Here is a 21,503-nt window from a genome sequence, read left to right on the forward strand (position 1 = left end):
AAGGCCCGCGCACAGCAACGAAGACCCAACAGAGCCAAAAATAGTAAAATGTAAAGCTTTAAAAAAAAAAAAGATGCTCAACATCGCTAATTATTAGAGAAATGCAAATCAAAACCAACAATGAGGTATCACCTCACACCAGTCAGAATGGCCATCATCAAAAAGTGTGCAAATAATAAACTGGTGCAGCCACTATGGAGGTTCCTTAAAAACCTAAAGATAGAGCTACCATATGATCCATAATTCCCACTCGTGGGCATATATCCAGAAAAGACGAAAACTCTAATTTGAAAAGATACATGCACCTCAATGTTCGTGGCAGCACTATTTACAATAGCCAAGACATGAAAGCAACCTAAGTGTCTATTGACAGATGAATGGATAAAGAAGATGTGGTGTATGTGTGTGTAGGGGGAATAGAATATTACTCAGGATACAAACACAATGGAACATATTACTCAGCCATAAACAATGAAATATTGCCATTTGCAGCAACACGGATGGACCTAGAGAATATCAAACTAAGTGAGGTAAGTCAGACTAAGACAAATATTATATGATATCACTTATATGTGGAATCTAAAAAATAATACAAATGAACTTATTTACAAAACAGAAACAGACTCACAAAGAAAACAAACTTATGGTTACCAAAGGGGAAAGGGGGGGAGGGATAAATTAGGAGTGTGGGATTAACAGATGCACACCACTATATATAAAATAAACAACAAGGACTTACTGTATAGCACAGGGAACTATATTCAATATCTTGTAATAACCTATAATGGAAAAGAATATATATAACTGAATCAATCACTTTGCTTTACTCTTGAAACTAACACAATATTGTAAATCAACTATACTTAAAAAAGGAAAACAAACTTAACACAATCTTTACCTTTTCCAAGAGATTCTATAGTTTACAAACTTTGTTTTCTTCCCTTGCAGGACCCAGCAGAGTCCTACTCTCTAAAATTTATATTAAACTTTTCATCTCTTCCTGTGCTAGAGATTTCTTCTCCAGATGTCCCAAAGAAACAGTGGTAGGTATCTACAAGTCCCCTCCTCTGGAGAGGACTGAGAATTGGGATTGCCATATGGACTGGGTGATGCAAATCTTCCTCATTGGTCTTTCTCAGATATAGTCCATACATGGGCTCCCAAATGATAGATGTTTTGGGATGGCAGAATAATGTGGGGGAAATAAGACTGCTTTTTGCAACAAGAATAAAAAAAAATATTTTCTTTTCAAAAGCATTTTAATCAAAGATGATGCTATGTATTTAAAATTTTTGTGTTTTTCCATCTGTGCCCAACACAATTGCTGCCTTTCTTCAAAATGACAATAATAAAATTCAGTTGGTAAAAAATATTAACTTTTTGGTAATTTGAGGGTGTTCCAATTAGCAACTCTACAACCTACAAAAACAAACCTTAAAAGAAAACTCTATTAAACTAGCGTTACACTAAAGTTTAAGAAGAAAAAAATATCACTCATAATGTTACCAGCCTGATTAACTGCTTTTCAAAACACATTATTTTCCAACTCTTATTCACAGTATCCACATTTTTTTTATCAAGTTGTAAACATAATGTATATATGATTTGCTATTCTAATATTTCCGGGTCATATTATTTTATAACTATTTTCCTTATGACTTAATTTTTAAGTTACTCACTGAAATTTTCTTTTAAAGTTTAAATATTTGATTTTTTTGTAAAAAGTATAAGCAGCACTATGAATTTTAAAAACACAATATTGAGCAATTTTCATAAAAAAAGTAATTTTCTATTTGAATGTATGTTTCAAAATAAATATAGCATTTAAACTGAGCTGACAAGCTATTCTAACACACTTTGGGTAGAAGTTAATAAGCTAAAATCTATTTGTAAATATTTGTTTTATGTATTTTTCTGGATGAATTCTATATTCCACATGAAAAAATATGCTATCATTCAAATGGTGCAGAAGTAAACAACATGGAAAGTGAGGGCCTCCGTAATTCTACTCCCAGAAAAACCATTGTCTGGTGAACGTTCATCCTGGCTGAACTCCTTATTGAAAGGTGGAAATAATTCTGTAGTTTGCTGCCACATAGTGGTAAGGTAAGCATCATTGCACATTAACACTGGAAAAGAACTTGATGGTCTATTATCCTAACCCAACAAGTATATTTGCTGAGTTACTCACGCTAGGCACTGTACTAGTCAATAAGGACCTAAAGATGGCTCCTGTCTTGGAAAAGTTCAGAAATTAATAGGAAGACTGACAAGCATACAAATAACTAGCATGTCCCGACAAAGTGACAATGCTGAGACAAAACTACTGGCAGTAAAAACAAGAATTTCTTGTCAGGTTTCACTGAGGAGGTGACATGTGAGATGTATCTTCAAGTGTGAGGAAGTTTTGCGGGTGGGAATCAGAAAGACCTTCTGAGGGACTTCCCTGGTGGTCTAGTGGTTAAGACTTCGCCTTCCAGTGCAGGGGGTGCGGGTTCTACCCCTGGTCAGGAGCTAAGATCCCACATGTCTCCCAGCCAAAAAACCAAAACATAAAACAGAAGCAATATTGTAACAAATTCAATACAGACTTTAAAAAATGGTCCACATCAAAAAAAAAAATCTTAAAGAAAAAAATAAAAAGCAAGAAAAACCTTCCAAGCAGAGAGCACAGTGCATGAAAGATCAGTGCTTTCAGGGAATACTGAGAAGGTCCCACAAGTTGGAGGCTGGTGTATGGGGAAGGAAAGAAAGAATACATAAAAGAGTGCCATCATGTGCTTTTAAGTAGGGAAGGGATAAGATCAGAGTTCTTTAGAAAGGAAAAGTTTGGGACTTCCCTGGTGGCCCAGTGGTTAAGAATCCGCCTGCCAATGCAGGGGACACAGGTTTGATCCCTGGTCCTGAAAGATCCCACAGGCCACGGAGCAACTAAGCCCACGATCCACAACTACTGAAGCCCGCACGCCTAGAGCCCGTGCTCCACAACAAGAGAAGCCACCGCAATGAGAAGCCTGTGCTCCGCAACAAAGAGTAGCCCCCTGCTCGCCGCAACTAGAGAAAGCCCGCACGCAGCAACGAAGACCCAACGCAGCCAAAAATAAAAATTTTAAAAATCAAAATAAAATAAAAAAAGAAAGAAAAAGTTTGAAGAACATCTAAAGTGTGCCTCACTCATAACAAACCTAACAAACCTTTTTTTGATTTTTTTTTTTTAGGGAATCTGCTTAATTTTTAAAATAAATATTTACATTGAGAATACAGTTAATTTAGTAGCTTTCTTCACATTTCTGAGAGTCACAGAAGTTTCATTCATGTTTCAAGCAGTTGAGATGGTAAAGATTCTAATTCATAGGAAATGAATTACATTCAATGACACCTCACAACAGCCAACTGGAAGATTATTCCGTTGCTTTTGAAGCAATGGTTGGGCTGGCATCTGTGATAGTAGCCAAATAAATGAAATTTCTGTGTAACACATGCTGGTACTGGGTGCACTCATTTGCCTGGCCTTTGTTCTGATACTCCACGATACAGCAGATCAGCTGGTCATTCTCCTCTAGGACCCACTGGATCATTTTGATTGACTTCTGCCTTGCCTCTCAGCCAGTCTGGTATGAAGGCTACCAACATCCTGGGAAGCCAGGTTGAAACCCAGTCTCAGGCCCCACGGATCCTCGTGCATCTAGTAAACCTAGTTTTATGTTTAAATTCTGTGGCTGTCTTCTATGAAAATGTATGTCATTAAAGGCAAATAAGTTTGTAAGAACACATGAGCATTAGTGTTTCCTTAAGATATACTGTGGAAATTATAATCAAACAACTCGTAACTAAATCATTCCTTAGTTGTGATCCATTAGTCAGTACATTTTAAGTATCAAGAGGAATTTGTAGATGTGTTATAGACTGTGGTAGCCAGCCTCCCAAGTGGCCCCCCAATTATACTGGCCTCCTGGCATTTACGGGTTGGTATAGCCCCCTCTCACAATGAATAGGACTGAACTTTGTAATCAATGCGATATTGTTGAGATGGGACTTCTGTGGCTAGGCCATAAAAGCCATTGAAGCTTCTACCTTGCTCTTTCTGGGGAAGGCCAGCTACCATGCTGTGAGAAAGCTCAAGCAGCCTGGGGGAGAGGCCCACGTGGGGAGGAACTGAGGCCTTTTGTAAACAACAAGCACCACTGAGTTAAGTCATCTTGGAAATGGATCCTCCACCCTTAGTTAAGCCTTTGGATGACTGCAACCTCATGAAAGACTCCTGGCCAGAAAATATCATCTTATGTTAACAAACAATAAAATATTCATATTCATACTCTAGTATATGCTTTTGGATTTCATTTTAGACGTGAAGCTATTAAATAGGGCTTATTAGGAGGGATTCCTTAATTATGTAAATCACCATACACTACTGGCAGATTATTATCATAAAGTGTGTTTTTTAGAATGTAAGGGTGACTCTGAGACTGACAGACTCCATTGAGATTTTCAGTTATGGAAAACAATACCTATTATAGTAGATACCTTTGATTGGAGTGAAGTTTATGAACAAGTATTAAATGAGTAGGCAATTAAATCCCTTTTTTGTGGTTTTAAAAGGTGAAATTTTAATTATTCAAACATCCTTTCAAATGTAAAAGAACTTAAAAAAATCATTATGTGTGAAAATGTATCATTAAATAACTATAAAAATATTCCCTTCCCTACTTGAAGGGAAAATGCTGCTTTAACAGGTACATATTTAAAGTAAAACTACACTTAACAAAACACAGATATACTGATTACTTTTCATGATTTTATGTAGTCCACTTTTACCATAAGATGCCATTTAAGTGTTTTCTTTTATACTTTCATATATCAAGGATTACTGATTCTTTAAAAATTCCCTTGGACTACATTTTTACAAATAAAATATATAGCTACTTAAAAAAAGGTTCATGGCCCAAATTCATGCTGTGTTCTGAAAAGACTCAAGCAGAGAATTTAAAGTGGTCTCAAGTTGGTGGTGCGAGTTGACTCCAAAAAAAAAGCGCTTTTCCAAACACGTTACTCTTTCAGTCTTTAAAACCTGAACTTTCTCTTGCCTCTATTTCCCCTAGGAGTTACCACTCCATTTATTTGCCACTGTGTACTATACCGCCGTTGTCTCTGCTTGATCTTGTCACTGTCAATTCCTTTCCTCCCCGTCTCTTTTAAACCCATTCAAATCCACTCCAAGCAAACTTTTGCCCTGATCACTCTATGAATGGCAACTTCATCCTTCCAGTTGCTCAGGTCAGAAATCTTGGAATCATCTTTGACTCTTTTCCTCATACCCCATATCCCATCCTTCAGAAAATCCTGTTGGCTTACTTCCAAATCATATCCTGAATTTGTCCACTCTTCACACTTTCCACTGCTACCTTCCTGGTCTGAGCCACCAGCATCTTGCCTGCTTAGTTTATAGCAATAGCTTCTTCACTCATTGAAGTGGGAAGTCTTCCCACTTCCACTAAAGTCTAGTCTCAACAAAGTAGCTCCAGGGACTCTTTTGAAATGCAGATGAATCCTATCACTCTTCTGCTCAAAATGACTCCCCATTTCACTTAGAGTAAAAGTCCTTGTAAGGGTTTACATAATTGAAACTCCCTTGTTTCATTCCCTATAACCTATACCTTTGCTGGCTTGGCTCTAGCCACACTGGCCGCCTTGCTGTTCTTCCACACCAAGCTCCTGCCCTGACACCTCTGCAGTGGCTGTTCCCTCCACATGGAATGCTTTTCCTCAGGGTATCCACATCTCTTGCAAATCCTTACTCCAGGAAGCCTACCCTGACCACTCTATTTAAAATGGCAACAGATCTCCCCCTCACTCTCATCTTCTATTCCCCCTGTTTTTTCTATGGCAGTTACCACCTTTGCACATACATGTTAATTGTATTTGTTTGCCTCCTAGCTCATGCTCTAATTTTGTGGGGGGAAGACTCACAACGTCTTACTCTCAAATGCCCCTTACTTTCAAATGGTTGGGCCAAAATTTAAAAAGGGTTGTAATCCATTGATCGTTACGAAGTTCTTTCAGTGAGACTGAAATATATATTTAAAAAAGGAAAACAAAAATGGTGTTAAAAAACAAAATTCAACCAACTAAATGTGCAGATCTAATTGGCTTTATTCAATGATTTATGAACCAGGCAGCATCCCATCTAGTAAATAGGAAGGCACTCCTTCAGTGGTACAAAATGGAAAGCTTTTATAGAAATGGGGTGGGACAAGGAAGTTATGAGTAAAGGAAAAGAAAGGATTGTTTCAGGTGAGATTACCTCTCTAGTGCTGATAAGCAATTCCAGATATTCTGTTCTTGAGACAGGCTGAAACTGCCATTAAGTCTTGGTTTGCTGTCCTGGGGGATAGTGGCTCCACCTTGAGCCTGTTGTTTCTTTCTTCTCCTTCTTTTTTTAAAAAAACGATGGTTAAGATGGTAAATTTTGTTATGTGTATTTTACCACAACTTAAAAAAAAAAAATCAGAGCACATAGCACTTGTAGAATAACAAATATTTCAAGAAATTTTTGTTTCAGTTATATATGTGTGAGTACTTAGGTGTACTTGGTTTAAGGTACAATGTATTTCTTACTATCAGTCCCAGTCAAAATTAGAAAAAAATTGCTGTAGAGAAAGTTCTACACACACTCATCAGCTGACATGTAAAAGACACTTCACAGCAGCATTGTTAGTGCAAAAGATGGAAACGATCCAAATCTCCAGAGGACTAGAATGGATAAATGTGGTATATTAAACAATGGAATACTATACAACAGTGAATGAAAGAACTACACGGATCCGCTTTTCTGTGGATGCCAAAAGCAATGCTGAGAGAAGCAAAGTCCTGGAGAAAACAAACGATTCCACATACAAAGCTCAATATCAAACAAAATAAGATCTGTTTAGTGATACATACACAGGTGATAAAACTACAAAGAAAAACAAACGAAGGTGAGATAAAATTCAGAAAAGTAACGATTAAAAACTTAAAATCATCAATCTGACTAAAGGTTTGGGGAACTGGAATGTTTCTCAGTATTTCCCAAATTAATTGCACTTGAACATAACCTCAGTGTCTATTTCTTGATCTTACCCCCGTCCCAGCTCCTAGCGTAGAGGTTGGCACCTACTTATTTTATTTATGTATTTTTAAAGGGCCGAACCATCTGATAATTTGGTTTTCTGCGTAATATATATATCCTAAATAGGATAACTTTCAAGGCTAGCCCCTGGTAACGGCTCCGACAACAGCACTGTTTGCTGAATGAATACCTGCACTGTGGCATACGTTAGTTCATTTCAGTACTTCGCATCTTCGTCAAAATTCTTACTGTGGCTTCAGTTGATTGCCCGTCCCATCCCCTACCCCCTCTCACAGGCTCTAAAGTCGTCAGGCTCCTGGTTCTAGAGGCCCGGAGGCAGTTTTCTCTCTGTCTCTGCGCTGAGGAAGCTGAGAGGGAGAAGGGTGGAACGTCTGGGTTAAGGCAAAAGTGCTTCCCAGGGACTCAGGGGTGTGGAGGTCACTGTGAAAACTGCCCTAAGGCCAAGGAGGCGGGCAGGGCTCGCCCTAGCGGCTCAAGTGAGGTACCGCGCGCACTCTTTAAAGTAGGGTCTGACCAAACTCACTAACACCGGTTCTCCGGTGACATCACCACCCCTCTGGACTCCTGATTGGAGGAGTTCATTGGCTCAATTCTCGCGATGATTCTCCCTCCAGGTCCTCTTGCTTCCCTCCCCTCGCCTCGACCCGGTAGTCGACTACAGACCACGCTGTGAGCCACGGAGACACCGTAGAACTAGACCAGCTTCCGGGCCTCGTCCTGACGGCTGCTACTCGTCTCAGACTCTCACGGGAACGAGGTTTGGCTGCCAGGCGTCCTGCTTGCCCTATCCGCCGTAGCGCTCGACTCTCCACCGCTCGGCTCGGCCAGTTTGCTAGGGCCGCCAGGCGATATTCACCAATTCCCGTCCTTCAGTTACGCGAGAATTTGGCTGTCTTGAAACTGATTTCCGGTCGCTTAGGTCTCCATGGAGATAGCACTTTAACCACTTTTTGTTTTTACCTGTCATTCCCCGGCCTCCACGTGGTTGGGAAATTGCCCAGATAATGTTTGTGGGAGTCAGCCAGAAAGTTGTAGATGGGAGTGAAGCAGCAATCAGGAGGGGAGCAGCCAGTGGGACCCAGGAGGAGTATAATTTACTGAGCATCTTCTGGCCACTTAAGCAGTACCTTTAGGTGGGCACGGGATTTTCCGCTATTGGGAGGCCCAGTTCTTCAGGACAAACGTTTAGACATCCATTGAGCACGCATAAGCACCAGACCTCTTTGTGCAGTCTTGAGGGTTCCAGGATCAAATCCCGCTGCAGATTTGCTCACCATTCACCAGAGAATAGCCTCCCCAGTTGTCTGTCTCTATTCCTTCTAAGCTTTGTATATTGGTGACTTACCTAGGAAGTGATCCCCAGTGATATTGCCCTTGGTGACTTACCTAGGAAGTGATCCCCAGTGATATTCCCCTTGATCTAATCATGTCACTTTTCAGATTTTTACCTTGTCAATGCTTTTCTGTGTCCATTTTTATTACCATTTTCTGTTAAGTGGATTTTCACATTTCATTGCTGTATTGATTTCTTGCTTAGCAAAGGGACCAAAGGTTCTTCAGTGTCAGGACTAGCTTGTCATTTGGATATAGAATTTACTTAAGATGACAGGTAGTCCACTTGCTGCTGTTAAAAGTATACATACCTTTTAGAACATCACTGACAAATGTTTGTTAATTAACTCATTTGTTTATTCATCAAATATTTATTAAGCACCTAGTATGTGCCAGGTACTGTTTTGGGAATTGAGAGTTAAAACAGTGGACAAAACAGATTAAAGTTGCTGCCTTCATGGAATTTATTACTAGGGGAGACAGATAATATGCAAATAAACAAGTTCCTGTAACTTCAGGTAGTAGTAAGTACTATGAAGAAAATAAAGCAATAGAAATGGTCTGTATGTGTGTAGGAGTGGTGGCAGATAGAGTGGTCATGGAAGGCTTCTTGGAGGAGGTGATATTTGAGAAGAGACCTGAATGATGAAGAGTTGGCCTTGCAAAGATTTGGTGGAATAAACCTAACAGACAGAGGTATCAGGAAGTGCAAAGTCCCCTAGATGGTGAAGAGAAGATTAATTTGAGATGAACTGCAGGGGAAAGCATGGCCAGATTATTTAGGGCCTTGAAGGCCAAGTCTCAAACTTGGATTTTATTCTAAGTGAAAATGAAAGCCCTTGGAAAGTTTTAAGAAAGAAAGTAATTAGATTTGAAAAAAATTGCTTTGATGACTGTGAAAAGAATGGACTCTTCAGAAGCAGGATGGAAGTTTGGAGACCAGTTGGGAGGTTATTGCAGGAGTACAGGTGGAAAGGTTAATTCAATTTCTGTTTGGATATTCCCAGTGTTGGGAAATTCTCTTTTGAAAGGCAGCACATTTTATAGTTGAACCATAGCGTTCTTCCTTTGTATTGAGCTGGAACTGGCCTCCCTGAAGCTTGCACTGACATTTCCTAATTCTATAGACATCTACAAATTCTATAGCCATCTCAGATAGAAGACATCTGGGATTTCCTTGGTGGTCCAGTGGTTAGGACTTGGTGCTTTCACTCCGTGGCCCCGGGTTCAATCCCTGGTCAGGGAAAAGATCCTGCAAGCCACGCAGTGCAGCCAAAAAAAAAAAAAAAAGACAGAAGACATCTATTCCTCTTTCTCCAAAGCAGTCCTCCAACAACAGCAGCTCTTTTAAGGCACTCGTCCAGTCCACTTTTCTCTAGGCCAAACACCTTTGGTTAACTGAACTGTTCTCTGAAGGGAGGTGCTCTCTTGGCCCTTCAGAAATCTGGCTGTTCCTTGGAAGCTCCATCATTTGCTATGGCTCCTTAAGATATGGCCACCAGCATAGCACCTAATGCTTCGCATGTCACCTGACCTGTGAAGATGACCAAGGGATCAGGCATTCCCTTGGTCTAGTTGACTTCTAATGTGGTTTTTAACAGTCATGTTGTGCTATTGGCTCACATAATATTCAAACCACATATTGAGCTGTTTCAAATCACATATTTTCTCCCCCACCTCCCCATCCTGTATTTCTAGATTATATTTTTCTAATCCAAATGCAGCATTTTACATTTATTTCTGTTTCATCTTGGTAAATTTATTCCAGTTTATTGGTCGTTTTTTTTTAATCCTAATTCCATCATCCAACATGTGCTCCCACCTGTGTGTCTTTTATAAATTCACTATGTTATGTCCTCTAATGTCTACATTATAAACACTGCTAAAAATGCTAACTGCACCAAGAAAAGAGCCCTGTGTGGCATTTCCCTAGTGGCTTGTCTTCAGACCTCATGGTACTATTAGTGTGTATTCTTTGAGTACATTTGTTCAGCCCATTATGAACCCTGTTAGCTGAAACAAACTCTGTTCGTTAACTAAAAGCAAACTCACAAGGATAGTATATGAAAGTTTCCTTTATCAAATATTTTGCAGAAATCAAGATATAGCATCTCATGATACCTCCTGACCTGTCAGTCTAAGAAGAAACGGAGGTTAGGTATGCGTAGTTTATTTTTGAAAAACCATGCTGGTTTCTTTGTTATTATTAAAATGAAGGTTTGCTGTATTTTAAAATATAAAGACTGGGTAGGTAAAAGTAACTTTAGACATTAATAAACTCTTCTTGAGTCTAAAAAAGTTTTTCAAAGCAGAAATGCTTAGATCAGTAGTTCTCAGCCTGTGGCAACTTTGCTCCCCAGGGGACATTTGGCAATGACTAGAGACATTTTTTGGTTGTCACAACTTAGAGGAAGGAGGATGCTACTGGCATCTAGTGGGTAGAGGCCAAGGATGTGTTAAATATCCTACAGTGCCCAGGACAACACTCTATAGCAAAGAATTATCCGGCCCAAAATGTCAGTGGTACTGAGGTCTTTAGTGCATTAGTGTCTTAAAACTCTTCTTTCTTGTAGTGACTACTGTTAATTCTATTTAAAATGGGTGTAAAGAAGAAGAAAGAAACGCAAGTTACTTCATTGACCGTTTGTCATCAGGACCTTGAAACTTTGAGATGTAAGTGATTTCTGACTTCATTTGTTGATCTCTTTTTTAGGTTGCAAACAGTATATTTATCTCTGGGACTCCATATCACATAATGTTCAAACTCTTGGTATTTAATTATTCCATGTTCTTTACATTCAGTTTTGGTTGTAAAATGGTTTTCTTAACCATTCTATCTTCAAACTAAGTTCTGCCAGGTTTTTTTTTGTTTGTTTATAAATATTTAAATTTTATAGAACACATGACAAACGCAAATTCATATCCATATATTGTTAAATCACTGAAGAAATTTTTTTGTGTGTGTTATGTAGCTTTGGCTGATGTAGAAGGGAAGAATCTAGCTTCTTTGCTGTTACGTTGTGTACAACTCACTGATGGAGTGTCACAGATCCATTATGTTAAACAGGTAAGGCTGATTTGATATTCATGAGTGCATCTTGAAGGTTATCATGCTATTATGGACTTTTAAAATTAACTGATAATTTTTGGCTCCCAATTATTTAATATAAATGTATCATTAAAGAATAAGGGATTGTTTTGTTTTTTCTATTCATTGTATGATATCTTTTTATTTAGAGTGGCAAAGGAAGCCATACTTAGGCTTCCACCACTATTGGAGCTGTATATAGGTAGGATAATGAAATAATTGTGCATACCTTTTTGTTTGTTTGTTTTTTTGAATTTTATTTTATTTATTCTTTTATACAGCAGGTTCTTATTAGTCATCCATTTTATACACATCAGTGTATACATGTCAATCCCAATCTCCCAGTTCATCAAACCACCACCACCACCCCCCGCCACTTTCCCCCGTTGGCGTCCATGTTTGTTCTCTACATCTGTGTCTCAGTTTCTGCCCTGCAAACCGGTTCATCTGTACCATTTTTCTATGTTCCACATATATGTGTTAATATACGATATTTGTTTCTCTCTTTCTGACTTACTTCACTCTGTGTGACACTCTCTAGATTCATCCACGTCTCTACAAATGACCCAATTTCGTTCCTTTTTATGGCTGAGTAATATTCCATTGTATATATGTACCACATCTTCTTTATCCATTCATCTGTCGATGGGCATTTAGGTTGCTTCCATGACCTGGCTATTGTAAATAGTGCTGCAGTGAACCCTGGGGTGCATGTGTGTTTTTGAATTATGGTTTTCTCTGGGTATATACCCAGTAGTGGGATTGCTAGGTCATATGGTAATTCTATTTTTCGATTTTTAAGGAACCTCCATACTGTTCTCCATAGTGGCTGTATCAATTTACATTCCCACCAACAGTGCAAGAGGGTTCCCTTTTCTCCACACCCTCTCCAGCATTTGTTGTTTGTAGATTTTCTGATGATGCCCATTCTAACAGGAGTGAGGTGATACCTCATTGTAGTTTTGATTTGCATTTCTCTAATAATTAGTGATGTTGAGCAGGTTTTCATGTGCTTCTTGGCCATCTGTATGTCTTCTTTGGAGAAATGTCTATTTAGGTCTTCTGCCCATTTTTGGATTGGGTTGTTTGTTTCTTTAACATTGGGCTGCATGAGCTGTTTATATATTTTGGAGATTAATCCTTTGTCTGTTGATTAGTTTGCAAATATTTTCTCCCATTTTGAGGGTTGTCTTTTAGTCTTATTTATGGTTTCCTTTGCTGTGCAAAAGCTTTTAAGTTTCATTAGGTCCCATTTGTTTATTTTTGTTTTTATTTCCATTACTCTAGGAGGTGGATCAAAAAAGATCTTGCTGTGATTTATGTCAAAGAGTGTTCTTCCTATGTTTTCCTCTGAGAGTTTTATAGTATCCAGTCTTACATTTAGGTCTGTAATCCATTTTGAGTTTATTTTTGTATATGGTGTTAGGGAGTGTTCTAATTTCTTTCTTTTACATGTAGCTGTCCAGTTTTCCCAGCGCCACTTATTGAAGAGACTGTCTTTTCTCCATTGTATATCCTTGCCTCCTTTTTCATACATTAGTTGACCATAGGTGTGTGGGTTTATCTCTGGGCTTTCTATCTTATTCCATTGATCTATATTTCTGTTTTTGTGTCAGTACCGTATTGTCTTGATTACTGTAGCTTTGTAGTATAGCCTGAAGTCAGGGAGTCTGATTCCTCCAGCTCCGTTTTTTTCCCCTTAAGACTGCTTTGGCTATTCGGGGTCTTTTGTGTCTCCATACAAATTTTAAGATTTTTTGTTCTAGTTCCATAAGAAATGCCATTGGTAATTTGATAGGGATTGCATTGAATCTGTAGATTGCTTTGGGTAGTATAGTCATTTTCACAATATTGATTCTTCTAATCCAAGAACATGGTATATCTCTCCATCTGTTGGTATCATCTTTAATTTCTTTCATCAGTGTCTTATAGTTTTCTGCATACAGGTCTTTTGTCTCCCTAGGTTTGTCCTAAACCTAGGAATGTCCTATAAATATCAATTAAATCTATCTGGTCTATTGTGTCATTTAAAGCTTGTGTTTCCTTATTAATTTTCTGTTTGGATGATCTGTCCATTGGTGTAAGTGAGGTGTTAAAGTCCCCCATTATTATTGTGTCACTGTCGATTTCCTCTTTTATAGCTGTTAGCAGTTGCCTTATGTATTGAGGTGCTCCTGTGTTGGGTGCATATATATTTATAATTGTGATATCTTCTTCTTGGATTGATCCCTTGATCATTATGTAGTGTCCTTCCTTGTCTCTTGTAGCATTCTTTATTTTAAAGTCTATTTTATCTGATATGAGTATTGCTACTCCAGCTTTCTTTTGATTTCCATTTGCATGGAATATCTTTTTCCATCCCCTCACTTTCAGTCTGTATGTGTCCCTAGGTCTGAAGTGGGTCTCTTGTAGACAGCATATATATGGGTCTTGTTTTTGTATCCATTCAGCAAGCCTGTGTCTTTTGGTTGGAACATTTAATCCATTCACGTTTAAGGTAATTATCGATATGTATGTTCCTATGACCATTTTCTTAATTGTTTTGGGTTTGTTTTTGTAGGTCTTTTTCTTCTCTTGTGTTTCCCACTTAGAGAAGTTCCTTTAGCATTTGTTGTAGAGCTGGTTTGGTGGTGCTGAATTCTCTTAACTTTTGCTTGTCTGTAAAGCTTTTGATTTCTCCATCGAATCTGAATGAGATCCTTGCCGGGTAGAGTAATCTTGGGTGTAGGTTTTTCCCTTTCATCTCTTTAAGTATATCATGCCACTCCCTTCTGGCTTGTAGAGTTTCTGCTGAGAAATCAGCTGTTAACCTTATGGGAGTTCCCTTGTATGTTATTTGTCATTTTTCTCTTGCTGCTTTCAATAATTTTTCTTTGTCTTTAATTTTTGCCAATTTGATTACTATGTGTCTTGGCATGTTTCTCCTTGGGTTTATCCTGTATTGGACTCTGCACTTCCTGGACTTGGGTGGCTATTTCCTTTCCCATGTTAGGGAAGTTTTCGACTATAATCTCTTCAAATATTTTCTCGGGTCCTTTCTCTCTCTCTTCTCCTTCTGGGACCCCTATAATGTGAATGTTGTTGCGTTTAATGTTGTCCCAGAGGTCTCTTAGGCTGTCTTCATTTCTTTTCATTCTTTTTTCTTTATTCTGTTCTGCAGCAGTGAATTCCACCATTCTGTCTTCCAGGTCACTTATCCATTCTTCTGCCTCAGTTATTCTGCTATTGATTCCTTCTAGTGTATTTTTCATTTTAATAATTGTATTGTTCCTCTCTGTTTGTTTGTTCTTTAATTCTTCTAGGTCTTTGTTAAACATTTCTTGCATCTTCTCGATCTTTGCCTCCATTCTTTTTCCGAGGTCCTGGATCATCTTCACTATCATTATTCTGAATTCTTTTTCTGGAAGGTTGCCTATCTCCACTTCATTTAGTTGTTTTTCTGGGGTTTTATTTTGTTCCTTCATCTGGTACATAGCCCTCTGCCTTTTCATCTTGTCTATCTTTCTATGAATGTGGTTTTTGTTCCACAGACTGCAGGATTGTAGTTCTTCTTGCTTCTGCTGTCTGCCCTCTCTGTGCATACCATTTTTGTGGAGATAAATTTAAAAAAAATTTATATTAATTTTAATCTTCAAAACTTTTTAGCAGGCACATTAAAAAGTTAACTTAAAATGTAAAGACTGTCCTTATGAGCATTTCAGTATTAGGATTTATCATTTGAAGTTGCATAATATTTTTTTGGGAAGCAATTAAATGTATTATTGGTTTTCAGTAGTGCTACAGAATTCCTGTACCTTAAACCATTAACAAGTCTACTTCTCATTGAAGGTGGGTCTGGAGGGTAAAGTGGGAGTTGGGGACATGGTTTAAAAATTTAATAAATACTGAAATAGTTTTAAGTTAAATTAAATAGTGTTTAAATTAGTACCCTTAACAGTGTAGAGTGGAAAATATTACACATTAAAATTGAGACTTAAAAAAGTATTTGAATCTATGTTACTTTACTATTCTTGATATTAGAAAAACATTACTATGGCTTTGAATTCTTTGGATTATAGATTGTGCCCTTACTGGAGAAGGCAAATAAAAATGGCAAGTGTGATCCCACTATTCGAAGTTGTTTGGATATTTTAGCAGGCATTTATCTTTCTTTGAATCTAAAGAATCCCTTGAAGAAAGTCTTGGCAAGGTAAGGAAAAAAAGAAAAGTTAGACATTGTAAATGTTTAATTTGACCAAAAGTAACCAGTATTTACGGTTCCCTCTATGGTTTGGTAAAACTGAACTGAAATATATCACTTAGCAATTTCATTCATACATTTCGTCTTTGTTTTGTTTATTTACTTATTTATTTATCATAACTCTTTAAAAATGTAAAAAGGCTCCTTAAGTCACAGACCTTAAAAAAATAGGCTGTAGGCTGTATTTTGCAGACTACTGGTTTAGTCCATTTGCATGTAGTGCAATTATTGGTTAAGTTTAAGTCTGTCATCCTGCTGTTTTTTCTGTGTCCCATCTGTTCTTGGTTTAAACAGATGTTTAAAGCATATATTCCTAAGTATATATTAGGAATATATTACCACATTACCTATATTACACAAGTAATACAGGAATATATGCTTAGTGTAAAAAGTTTAAGCAATATAGAAGTACACAAAATAAAAAGTGAGCCTTCCTTTTCACTATTTCTGGCCTATCTTTTCGTAGTAAAGGTTATCACTTGACATTTTGGTGTTTCTAGGCCTTTCCTTTGGGTTTAGTGTGTGTGTGTTATACTTTAGTTTTTATTTTTTATGTAAATGGGGTTATACTCTACATATTTCTCTGTAGGTTGTTTTACACTAAGGAATGTCTTAGAGATATTTTCAGGTCAGTATAGTCCTTCTTTTTTTTTTAATTGTGGTTAAAAAAACCCCACATAATATAAAATTTACCATCTTAACCATTTTTGAGTGTACAGTTCAATAGTGTTAAGTGTATTCACATTGTTGTGCTGTGGATCTCTAGAACTTCTCCATCTTACAAAACTGAAACTCTATACCCATTAAACAACTACTCCCTATTTCCTCCTCCCCCTAGCCCTTGGCAACCACTATTCTACTTTCTTTTTCTACGATTTTGATTACTTTAGATACCTTGTATAAGTAGAACATTTGTATTTATCTTTCTGTGACTGACTTATGTCCTCAAGGTTCATCCATGTTGTAACATGTGATAGGATTTCCTTCCTTTTTAAGGCTGATTAATACTCTGTTGTATGTATATAGCACATTGTGTTCATCCATTAGTCTGTTGATAGACATTTGGATTGCTTCCTCTTATTTATTTATTTATTTATTTATTTATTTATTTATGGCTGTCTTGGGTCTTTGTTTCTGTGCGAGGGCTTTCTCTAGTTGCGGCAAGTGGGGGCCACTCTTCATCGCAGTGCACGGGCCTCTCACTATTGTGGCCTCTCTTGTTGCAGAGCACAGGCTCCAGACGCGCAGGCTCAGCAATTGTGGCTCACGGGCCTAGTCGCTCCACGGCATGTGGGATCTTCCCAGACCAGGGCTTGAACCCATGTCCCCTGTATTGGCAGGCAGATTCTCAACCACTGCACCACCAGGGAAGCCCTGCTTCCTCTTTTTGACTATTGTGGATAATGGACATGGTTGTGCAAATCTCTCTTTGAGATCCTGATTTCAGTTCTTTAGGGTATATACCCGGAAGTGGGATTGCTGGATCATATGGTAATTCTATTTTTAATTTTCTGAGGAACTTCTGAACAGTTTTCCATATGGCTGCACTGTTTTACATTTCCACCGAAAGTCCTCATTCTTTCTAACAGCTAGATATTACATAATACAGATGTACCGAAATTTATATGTGCCATATTACATATTAATCACTTCTCCGTTGATAGTTTGTTTTCAAGTTTTCATTATTCCAGCAATGCTACAGTGATATTCTTAATTATGTATATAATTTTATATGTGTATTTCTCTGAAATGAATTCCTAGAAGAGGAATTTCTTGACCAAACTTATGCCTATCAAAATTTTTGATAGATATTGCTAAATCGTTATCCTCAACACGATACCATGTTATACTCCTTCTAACAAGTGAATAAGAGTGCCTTTTTCTTCATATCTTTCCAACACTGAATAAAATCAATCTATAAATCTTTTAAAATTTGGTAGGTGAAAAATGGTATTATGTTATAATTTGCATTTTCCAGATTACTAGTGAGAGTGAATATTTTTTATTTTTTTTTAATTTATTTGTTTATTTATTTTTGGCTGCATTGGGTCTTCGTTGCTGCCTGCGGGCTTTCTCTAGTTGTAGCGAGTGAGAGCTACTCTTCGTTGCAGTGTGTGGGCTTCTCATTGTGGTGGCTTCTCTTGTTGTGGAGCATGGACTCTAGGCATTCAGGCTTCAGTAGTTGTGGCACGCGGGCTCAGTAGTTGTGGCTCGCAGGCTCTAGAGCGCAGGCTCAGTAGTTGTGGCACACAGGCTTAGTTGCTCTGTGGCATGTGGGATCTTCCCGGACCAGGGCTCGAACCCATGTCCCCTGCATTGGCAGGCGGATTCTTAACCACTGTGCCACCAGGGAAGTCCCCAAGAGTCAATATTTTTTAATGTGTGGATTTTGACTATTTTACTTTTTTTTGGTGATTACATATCTTTGTATGTTTTCTTGTTAGAATATCATTTTTTTTTCTTTAAGCAAGTGTATTTATTGTGTCATAAAGCAAATGATCAAATACTGGCCAGTTCTCGGGTTTTGGTGAAGTAGTCAACAAATGTCATTGAACATCCTGATGTTTTCCATTTTTCTCTCACTGTGTTGGCCCTGTCTTCCCTCAGAGTTACAAGGGGTTAAAGCAGTTACAAGCACCTGATATAGACTTTACTGCAATTGGCAAAAAGAAAAAATAAAGGAAATTTCCTCCTTTGCATTTCTTTTTATTGGAGAGAAAAAACATTTTGTGGAAGGTCCCAGTAGACTTTTCATTGAAGGTCCTGTCAATATTCATTGTCAAGATTGGGTCATATACTTTCTCTCTCCCTCGTTGTAAAAAATGGTTAGGAAGCAAAGGTGTCACACCTTTAGCCCCTTAGTGGAAGGTGAGCTTTGCCAGCAAAGAAGGGTGTGGAGAATGCCTGCAGGAAGGCAGCCAACTGTAGAATGTCTTTATTTATAAGAGATCTATACAGATTATGTGCCAAATATATTCCTTTATTTTGTTACTTGTCTTTAAACTTTCTTCCTGGTGTTTGCTTTATAAAAATTAAAAAAAATTTTTTTCATACTCAAACCTGCAAATATTTTCCTTTGTATAGATTTCTGAGTTTCAGCTTGTATATGCTTTCTCTAATACAAGATTATATAAAATTACTTGTCTTATCTTTTTTGTTTAACTTTTAAATCTATCTGGAATTAAGTTTTGAGTGTAGTTTGAGATAGACATCCAACTTAGTTTTCTTTTCTGTGTGGGGAGCTACTTATCCCCAAACTGTTCAATAGTCCATTATTCGCCACATATTTGAAATGCCGTATTATTATGTTCTATGTTCTTGTATAAGCAAAGGTTTGATTTTAGACTTGAGTCTATTTGTTTACCCACCAACATCACACTTTTATTCACTATAGTTTGATACTATGGTTTAATTATATACTAGAACAAGTCATCTCTGTAGTGACTCTTGTTTTTCAGAATATTCTATTTTCGAATTTTTTTTTCCTTCCAGAAAAGCTTTAGAACTGTTGAGTCAAATTTTTAAAGAAATGTTAATTTAGATTAACTGTGGTAAATTGGCATTAAATTTAATTTATCCATTCAGTAAATTTTTATTGATTATCTACTATGTGTCAAGTATTCTTCTAGGCATTGGGAATACAGTGAATAAAACAGTCCAGAACGGAGGTTACTTCTAAGAGGAAGACAGAAGATAGATAAATAAGCAAAATATATAGGAATTAGAGAGCATGAGTGCTATGGAGAAAAAAAATAAAGCAGAGAAGTGGGAAAGGGAGTACCAAGGATGGGGTGAGGGTTACAGTTTAAAATACAGTAGTGACTTCAGACATCTTTGCTTAGTGTCATTGATAGGGTGATGTTTGAGATTGACCTGAAAGGGGCGAGGAAATGATTATTGGGTATATTTGAGGGAAGAGAGTTCCAGGTAGAGGAAATAACAAGTACAAAGACTTTGGCATGTTGTTGGAATGGAGGAAGGCTGTGTAGCTAGAGTGAAGTGAACAAGGATCAAGATGAGCCAGAGAGATAATGCTGGGCCCAGATCGTGTAGGGTCTCATAAGTCAATGTAAGCACTTTGGCTACTGCTTTGACTGAGAAGGACATTGTTGGATGGTTTTACGCAGAGGAGTAACATGTTATTTTAGTAATATCACTCTGGCTGCTCTGTTGAGGATAGTCCGCAGAATGGGAGGGAGGTAATATGGAAGCAGGGAGACCAGGTGAGAGGGAGTTCCTGATCTGTCTTCTAGTGGTGTGATGTTATAATTTCCTGGCTGTATTTTTGAAGGTGTCGTTCAATATTTCTTCATTTATAATATTCCCCTCCCTCCCTACATATCCTTGTACATACTCTAAGGTTGTCAGATTTTTAATATTTGGTTCTTTTTCTAGCTCACTAAATGACCTACCTGAATTTTTTCTAACTGAGGCTACACAGAGTTTTACTTCTCGTCTTCAGGAAGAATTGAATACTACTACTGATCTATACTCTTATAGGAAAGTTATTGATAATATATCTTCCTGTATGGAGAACTTTGACTTGGGTAAGCCATCTCTTTTCTAGTACTTTTTCTGGCTAACACTTGTCGTTGCATCAGTGTTTTAAATGATGTTAATTTTGGTTCTGAAACTGCTTACCAGTGTTAATTTTTCCCCCACAGGTAGATCAAGTGTTAATAATCTTCTTGAAAATGGTAAGTCCTATTATTTTATTTTATTCTGAGAGGTGACTGCTTGTGTAAGTCATTTTGGAACTGGTTCTTTTAAGTTTCTTGGCAATGGGTGGAGTACTGCAGATGACTAACATATGTGGTGTGCCTTCCCTTTAAATTTCTACTTCTGTGATATTATTTTGGGTAGCAGTGATTTAAAATATTTTCTTGTGCTGAAGTCAAAGTTCACAGTTTTAAATTTCTGATTTTTCATTATATTCTTTTTGTTTCAGTGCTTCATTATCTACAGAAGAGTTTAATTGAAATCTCAGAAGAAAACAGGCAAGTGTTAACATGTTTCCATGCTTGTGTATGTGTGTGTGTACATTTGCAGTTGTGCATTGTGTTTGTACAAAGGAAATTGTATTGTATTGCTTGCTTTCTTTTATTTGGCTGTGCCATGCACCTTGCGGGATCTTAGTTCCCCAACCAGGGTTTGAACCCATGGCCCCTGCAGTGGAAGCACAGTCTTAACCACTGGACTGCCAGGGAAGTCCCCACAAAGGAAATTTTTAAGAAGGGTCCAGAATGTGCTCCTTTACATCCCTCTCCATTAATATTAGATGTAATTATTTAAATTTATTTTTTTGAGGTTTGATATTTAATTTTTTTTTTTTTTAATAAATTTATTTATTTTATTTATTTATTTTTGGCTGTGTTGGGTCTTCGTTGCTGTGTGTGGGCTTTCTCTAGTTGCGGCGAGCGGGGGCTACTCTTCATTGCGGTGCGCAGGCTTCTCATTGCGGTGGCTTCTCTTGTTGTGGAGCACGGGCTCTAGGCGCATGGGCTTCAGTAGTTGTGGCACTTGGGCTCAGTAGTTGTGGCTCACAGGCTCTAGAGCGCAGGCTCAGTAGCTGTGGCGCATGAGCTTAGTTGCTCTGCGGCATGTGGGATCTTCCCGGACCAGGGCTTCAACCCGTGTCCCCTGCATTGGCAGGCGGATTCTTAACCACTGCGCCACCAGGGAAGCCCTTGATATTTAATTTTAAAAGATCAAATAAA

General features: G+C 37.8%; 1 protein-coding gene and 1 pseudogene across 4 annotated transcripts in view; one reads left to right on the top strand and one right to left on the bottom strand.

Annotated features, from left to right (window-relative positions):
• Positions 1-1,753: 1,753 nt before the first annotated feature.
• On the bottom strand, positions 1,754-6,303 carry LOC309644256 (SS18-like protein 2 pseudogene; annotated as a pseudogene). Its single transcript has one exon. The product of its transcript is annotated as an SS18-like protein 2 pseudogene (transcript).
• Positions 6,304-7,746: 1,443 nt separating this feature from the next.
• Positions 7,747-21,503, top strand: part of THADA (THADA armadillo repeat containing) — a 314,439-nt gene continuing 300,682 nt past the window's right edge. For all 3 annotated transcript variants that reach the window (XM_082427608.1, XM_082427609.1, XM_082427610.1), the window contains exons 1-7: positions 7,747-7,883; positions 11,032-11,131; positions 11,431-11,525; positions 15,605-15,735; positions 20,182-20,333; positions 20,451-20,483; positions 20,735-20,783. In XM_082427608.1, the coding sequence (XP_082283734.1) occupies positions 11,056-11,131; positions 11,431-11,525; positions 15,605-15,735; positions 20,182-20,333; positions 20,451-20,483; positions 20,735-20,783 (536 nt within the window). In that variant the 5' untranslated portion in view covers positions 7,747-7,883; positions 11,032-11,055. The remainder of the gene's footprint in view (positions 7,884-11,031; positions 11,132-11,430; positions 11,526-15,604; positions 15,736-20,181; positions 20,334-20,450; positions 20,484-20,734; positions 20,784-21,503) is intronic.

Source organism: Balaenoptera physalus (genome assembly GCF_965194825.1).
Source record: "Balaenoptera physalus genome assembly, chromosome: 15".
NCBI lineage: Eukaryota > Metazoa > Chordata > Mammalia > Artiodactyla > Balaenopteridae > Balaenoptera > Balaenoptera physalus.